Source organism: Fulmarus glacialis, unplaced genomic scaffold (assembly GCF_000690835.1).
Source record: "Fulmarus glacialis isolate BGI_N327 unplaced genomic scaffold, ASM69083v1 scaffold49851, whole genome shotgun sequence".
NCBI lineage: Eukaryota > Metazoa > Chordata > Aves > Procellariiformes > Procellariidae > Fulmarus > Fulmarus glacialis.
The window spans coordinates 22,813-30,204 of NW_009194382.1; the positions used below are offsets into that span (position 1 = coordinate 22,813).

At 37.4% G+C, this 7,392-nt stretch overlaps 1 protein-coding gene across 1 annotated transcript; it reads right to left on the reverse strand.

Annotated features, from left to right (window-relative positions):
• Positions 1-353: 353 nt before the first annotated feature.
• LOC104084035 (aldehyde oxidase 1-like) lies at positions 354-6,783 on the reverse strand. Its single transcript, XM_009587740.1, has 6 exons — positions 6,736-6,783; positions 4,537-4,651; positions 3,838-3,903; positions 3,061-3,249; positions 1,446-1,613; positions 354-404 (listed from the first exon to the last, which is right to left on the reverse strand). Exons 2-6 carry the CDS (start codon positions 4,633-4,635, stop codon positions 354-356), a joined length of 573 nt encoding a protein of 190 aa, XP_009586035.1. The 5' UTR covers positions 4,636-4,651; positions 6,736-6,783.
• Between the last annotated feature and the right edge of the window lie 609 nt (positions 6,784-7,392).

Below are 7,392 nucleotides of genomic sequence, written 5' to 3' on the forward strand. Positions count from 1 at the left end.
AATAAGTGGCAGTAAGTTATCTAACATACCTTTATACTTCATCCTAACTTTCTTCTCCTGCAGCATTTGAGCTGAGCTGTTCAGCAGATCTTTCTTGTTGAATATCTATGCTTCAAATGCAGGAGATGTATTTCTAGCAATTAAATATAGTAATTTAAGTGAAGTACTGTAATGAATATACTGGATGGAGAATGAAGATAAGAATAGAAGATGTAATGTTCATATTTTTGGTAGCTGATTCTATTCTGAAAATGAGAAAATATATTTATCTGTGTGTTGATTAGTCTGTATTGGGGCAGTAAATCAGTTTTTCATTCCATTCCATTCAGGTCTTGTGCACTCTGGTTTGTCATTCACACAGATATGGCCTGACGAGTGGAGGAAGCAGATTCATCGTTTGTCATCTAAAAGAACAAGCAAGAAATGAAAAGAATTACTTGTTAATATTATTTGACTGGCAAGCTCCCAGTATTGCTCTTATCGGGTGCCTCCAAGTCACTCATCAGGATGTTCTACAGGAGATACCTGCAGAAGATGGCTGGAAGGAAGGTCAGTGATAACTGGGGCCAGGGCCAAACAGGGATGGAGAAGCATGGTCTCTACTGGTCTACCTCACTTCCCGCAAGCTCCTGCGATGAGAGTAAGCCTATGAATCTATTGATTTGGGGGCCAGTGATGCCCCACCACAAAAATACTGTAATTTTTGTAATTACAGTAATCTGTGAGTGAGAGCTCAAAAGTTTCCATGGCAGAGCCTCAGAGGTTCAGGGCACAGTATGGATTTATATGCTGGCAAGGACCTTGCTTCACAGATGTTGTGGGCTAAATAAAAACTTAAACAGAAAAAGAATTGTAATAGCTTGGGAACATGACTACAGTGAACAGTGGCAGAAAACATAGAATATAAAGGATCAGCATTATAAGAAGCGTATTGCCTCATTTGTTTTTCTTCTGTATCCTTTTGTTAGCTCTGAGTTGATTATTTTTCTCCCAAAGAGTACTGGGCATAGCAAGGAGTACCAGAATGAGGTGACAGTGCCATAGTGCAAGTCAGTGGTGCAAAGCACCTGGCAGGAGACTGAAGATGCTTGAAGGCTGATGCATTTCATGTCAATAAGAGGAGCTATTTAATCCTCTATGGGATTTGACATACAGAAGAAAGGACGAGGCTTCAGGGAATTACGTAAATTTCAAAGAAAAAAAAAAGATTATACAAAATCAGGGAAATTCCAATACAATGCTTGAATGGCATTTGTTAGAATAACTTGTGTGAGTGCGACCTGTTACCAGACATTTCAATTACAAGGAGCTATATGATATTGCTGTATACAAAGCATGACCAACTGGAGACATCATTAGGCACCCCACCATTCAAGGGTGCCAAAAGCAGTGTGCACTTCTACCCAGAGATACTTAAACAGACCCTTCCCCCACCTTCCTATTACCATCTCAGTAAAGTCATCTGCGCAGCCTGCCCGTATTTGTTCAGCGGTCAGCGGGCTGTTCAGTGCAAAGGTCTTTTTCAGTCCTCTTTCATTCCTCACACTAGTTACTGCATCTCTCAAAGCAAAGAACACAGAGCATCCCAAGAAAAGTCCTGCCTCACCTATGCCCTGAAAAAGAAAAAAAAAGAAGTCAAATAGGTGTAGGTTTTGAGCAAATGAGAGGAGTACATGCCATATCAATATCAACTAAAAAGCTTAAAAGTCAGTGACTCAAAAAGTGTTTTGCCCTTTAGCAAGGAAGTTTATTTTAGATTTAGTGGAAGCAAGCTTAGATCACACCAAGTCTTCTGATGGTAGCTGCTTCCAGGGAGCTAAAAAGGTTGATTTCAAGTATTGGCTATTGATTTTAGACTCTTTTTGGCTCATTGCTAAACTGAAATTTAGAATAACTGGCAGATAAAATTAAAACAATGCAAACCCAGGTACAGGTACAACTAAGAAACAAAGCCTGAACTCATGATAATTCTCTGCAGACAAACGCTACTGACCCCAGTGGGCTTGACATCCTCTCACTGGTTCTGACATAAGATTCACATTTGTTCTTTATCTCAAAAGGTCAAATCCACCCTTATTCCATAGTTCTCTCAGCGCTGTGGAATTGAACATTTTAATTTGGACTGGATTGGGATATCGCAATTGAATCTTACTTATCTCCTTGCTAAAATCTGAGAAACAAATGTCTTCCCCAAACATGGTGCATGAAGACAGAATCACACCTTCTTACAGTGAATTTTAAGGTTAATTATAGGAGATAAGTTCACAGAAAAGGATAAAAGCTCTGTTTGAAGAGGGGTATTAGTATCAGCTCTCTAGATCAGCTCCAAAACAACTATGTAACTACTTCACCTAGATGATATTTTTTTCAAACAAATACTTTTCTAATTATGTGTTACTGAGACAGCTTTAAATAATTTTAAAGGACCTATTTGTTCTTTAATAACTTTTGCCGTAAAATATGTTTTTTCCTCCTGTCATGCTGTTTTATTTTACTGTATTCTAAAAGCATACCTAATACTTGAAACTGCTGGAAATTTGCAGAATTACTTTCATCTTGATTTACCATTACTACTTATATGCAGAATATTTGCTTGTGTAAATTGAAGCAATGATTATACCAACTAAATACTTGAGCCAATCTCTCATATAAATACACACATACAGTCCTATTTCTTATTGCATAAGAAATGCAATAAGTAAGCTGCATACTCTCATTGTTATTATGATTTCTCCATCAATTTCTTTGGTATTTTTATTCTAACCCTTCAGTTTATCACCACATTTTAAAAGTATGGTTTTAAATTCAGCTTGTAGCTGTAGTATGATCTGTTAACAAAACCCTAAAATTACTACTTGCCAACCATAAAAGATATGCAGCAATATCCTGCATTATATCTTTTCATATTAGCTTCCCTGATGTCGTAAATAAAACAATTTTATGGACACTTGTTTGAAATGCTGAAGAAGAGGAACTGAAAACTTATATATGTTTTATATCAGAGTAATTTCTCTGTTTGTCCTGGGATCTAAGAATTAGGCCCTGTGATGGTTTGCTTACCTTGGATGCATAGATGGCATAAGGATTTTGAGAAGCTGACAGCAGGGAAACACTAAACTGTTCTGGAATATCACAAACAGCAGGGATCTTATACTGATCCGGACCCCGAGTATAGAGGGCTCCTTCTGGAGAGTACTTTAATTCCTCCATTGTGTATAGTCCAATGCCTTGAACAAAGGCACCTTCAATCTTTAAATAAGAAAAGAAATAGTATTTACATTCTCATGTTTGGTAAAATGGGTAAAACTTTGGCAAGAACTGATTTGTATCACTAGCTGTTAGAAGACTATTCTCTTTCCTGTTTGCCTAATGGAATTCTTCAATATTTTGGGGCTACCATGATGGGAAAAGCTTTCACACTCCTCTCTCATACCAGACAGAGACAAATGCTTTCATGACGAAATGATGAGATCTGTGGACCAGTCTGCAATGAAGAAAGGTGTTTCCCTGCTATCAAGTGGGCAAGGCAGGTCAAACAACAGGAGAATTTGGAGAATGTAGATCACAAACAGGATTTAAGACCAGCAGATAGTGGGCATATATATACAGGAGGTACTACAGGTTGACACCATGGGTAAAATTCAAGCTTCATTGACATCTACAAAGCTCAGAAGCTGACTCAAATGGGGCAAGTCTACAAGTAAAGGACCTTCTAATATGATCTATGACTTACAACATTATCTAGTAAGAAATTAACATTTTCTGAATTAATGAGGTAATCTTCACTTCAGATAAGGCTATCGGTGTAATAGACAGCAGGAAATTCTTGGCACCTACCTGTCCTATATCCACAGCTGGATTTATGCTGCATCCAATGTCCATAACAATGTCTGTTCTGAGGTTCTGTCAATAAAATTCAAATGCATATTACTGAGAGAGATGCATGGAGTGGAGGCATTAGAACATAACGTGGGTTAGAGTTGATATTCAGTAATATATACTAAGACCTAGCCTCTTAGCAGATGGCCCCTCCGTGTACACAATTTCAGAGTAATTTCCAATACCCCATTACAAGCAAAATGGGCTTGTCTCAACTTTAACAGAAGTTTAGCCAGAGACAGCCCTGCCAGATTTTTGCCATTGCACAAGGAAATCCCCACATAAATAAGTACAAATAGAGGGCATATGACCAGCAGCCTATGACATTTAGCTGTCTAGGTGGTCAAAAGCCTGGAAATAGAATATTTAGCTCTGCTGGCAAACAGGGAGAGAACAAGCAAAGAACATGTCAAATCTGCCATAACCCAAAAGGTGAACTCATATGACATTAATACAGATGTGCCAAAAGCTGGTTAACACTTCACAGCTTTCATTCTGCTCCACCTGTAATTTGCATTTACACTGTTGACACATTTACTATCATGTGAAGACAGGTGACTTATTAATGCAAAACCTGAATGGTTGTTGGAACATCTGGTGATACAAAGAAACCTCATTCACATTATTTACAAAACTTCCATGACGCTCAGTTACTACCTTGTGATCTCCTGTTAGACAGTTAATTTCAACCTCTGAACAAGCAGCTCCATAAAGAAAATATGTGAATGGGTGTCCTTCCCCTTTTTCCCAATCCATGTTTTCATTGTAACCTCTGATGGAAGAAACAAAGTCCGCAAGAAGAAAATTCATTAGTGTTTGCATCATAACAAAGCAGATGAGCACATGAAAGTTTGAAACTACTTCAAGCGATATCTTGAGGTCAGAATCCCAAGAGTTAAGTTCCATGAAATCCCACAGAGCAATAGTAGTTTAGGTTTGATGGAGATGGTATTTATATAAAATTTAGCAGACAAGCAAGCTATTTCAGTTCAGGAGAGTCTATAACCAGCATAATCTCAGAAATATACTAATAAAGACATGGTAATCAAGTGCAGAATACAAATTTAAGATAATAGTTGCTGAGGTAATAGCACATAAGGGAATTCAGAAAAAGGGAGGAAAATTGGTCAGGACCCATGAAAGAATAATTTACAAGAGATAAATGAAAGAGTTAAAATTACAGAAACTGCCTACAGAATGAGTGAGAGGGTTAAAATAGGAGTATTGAAATAAAGGTGTAATGACTTAGAAGGGAGTGCGACTAGCTAAGGACATTATAGTAGTCAGGACTGACAGGGTAAATTCAATGGACACAAGAGGACAGTGAAATGCGGTATCTCCCAATCATGTGAGCTATGTGACCAAGGCATATTTTCTGACCATATATGACCGAAATGTCTTTGTTGAGCATATTTAAAATTATACCTCATAAAACAATTATAGTATAATTCAGAGCATTGAACCATGCATTGAAAAAGCGATACACAAAATCCACATATTCCACTTCTCACATCCCATCTACCTCAGCTGGCTTTGAGATTCTTCAATGTGGAGAATATGACTGGATAAGAACTAGATCAATACAGGATTTGAGGCTCAGGGATCTGCAGATGGTTTTGGACACCATTAAATGTCAATAGCAAACTATGACTGTTGCTCATTGCTTTGGAGATATCAACATTCCTAAAGGGCTGCATAAGAAGAAAACATACTTGAACAGACTTAACAGCAGGAAGTAACATTTTGTTTGGGCTTTTCTCAGTGTTTTAAATAAGTATGGGTTTGCAAAGTACCTCTTCAACTTACTCCAGACTGCCTGAATACCTGAAAAGTTGCTACTGATAAGTAGGCAAATACAGGTGGAGGGAGAGAAGATAGAAGGCACAGCAGGCAAAAAGAAAAGCTTTGCTTTGAATCCCACCTGACTTATAGCACAGGAATTTTTCCTTTCTGGTTCTTTATAAATACTGTGAAAGAATTCAGAGTAAAAGGACCATGAGACTGCACTGAGAGAGAGCAGTGGGAATTGTGTTTAAGATCACTGTGTTATACAATAGTATGCTGTTGTGAATAAATCCATATCTAAGAGTAAATACGGTGGGAATTTTCTGAGGCTCCAGAAGCAAAGAGGTCAAAACAACGACTCCAAAACTAGGATCAGTGAGCAACCCCACTTCTCATGTGAGCACTAAGTCCCCCCCTAGCTTTCAATTAGTGCTGAATCATGGCATCTGATTCCTGAGTTAGTTTTTAAAAAACAAAATCACCATGAGCTTTCTATTAAACTCAACCAGATGTTTTAAATTCTCCTTCCTCTAAAGAGAAATAACCTTAAGGTTCAGATCTAGAATTAAATGGTCCTAATTTTCCACAAGTGCACCTGGTTGCTAATTACAGGTCTGTGCTGGATAAATGTTCTAACGCGGCCACTCATTCTTCCTGTCATGCATGTGATCATGTTTGTGGGTAAAAGTGTAAATAAATTGTAGTACAACAATATTTATACCTTATAGCAATACAGCCTCCAGTAAACAAACTATATTCCACTTTGCACATCTACTGTTATGGGCAGCAATCACTTTCTTGATGCTTTCTAGTTTGCTAATGGCCAAATCATGGAGCAAAGATGGCACAAAGTATTCTTTTGATACTTTCTAGAGAGTCCACACAGGGCTAGGCATAAATTAGCAATTCAACTTTATATTCCAACCCCCCATATATCAAAGAATTACATAAAACATAAGCTGAGCTATAAAAAGGAACTATTGGACAGGATCTTCTATTCATGGCATTGGTTATCTTCAGAAATCAGTCCCAGTCTAACCTATGCATTTTTAAGGAACAAAAATATATTACCTAAAGTAGCCAGTAGCTGAAAGACTTACACTCTGTTCAAAAGCTTCTTTAATCTGTAAAATAGAGCAGTGTTTGTGGTAAATCAAGGAAGGAGCCAGGAAGGAACACAGCATACATATATTTACTTAATTTACATATATTCAATTATTTACATATATTTACTTAAAAACCAAACTGTAACAAATTGTAAAGAAAGGAGGACCAGCTGAGCTAAGCGTGTTTAGCTGCACATGAGGCCTAATACTGTAGAACTAAACCCCCTTTCGAGGAGCAATCTGAATTTTTTTGGCAATACAATAAGGAATAGACCTGCCAACAGTGGCATTCTTGCAGAATCTTTATTACTGGTAATGCCATAGTCAGAAAGGGCCCTGCTCAATTTTTCTGCTCAAGTTCCATAGAAATGGATCCCTCTTTGTCAATTGTACAGATCTGGTTGATAAGTCACTGAGATAAAAGATCTGCATGACATATTTGCACAAAAATGACAGTTGACAAGAGAAATGCTCTTTGCATTTTACCACTTCTGCCATTGATAAAAATGACAGTATGAGGTCCTAAATGTATTCTCTTTCAGTGATTCTCATGTTAGATTTACTCAGTTTACAAGTGAATAAGTTTTTAGTTGTTTTTTTGTTTGTTTGTTTTTGTTTGTTT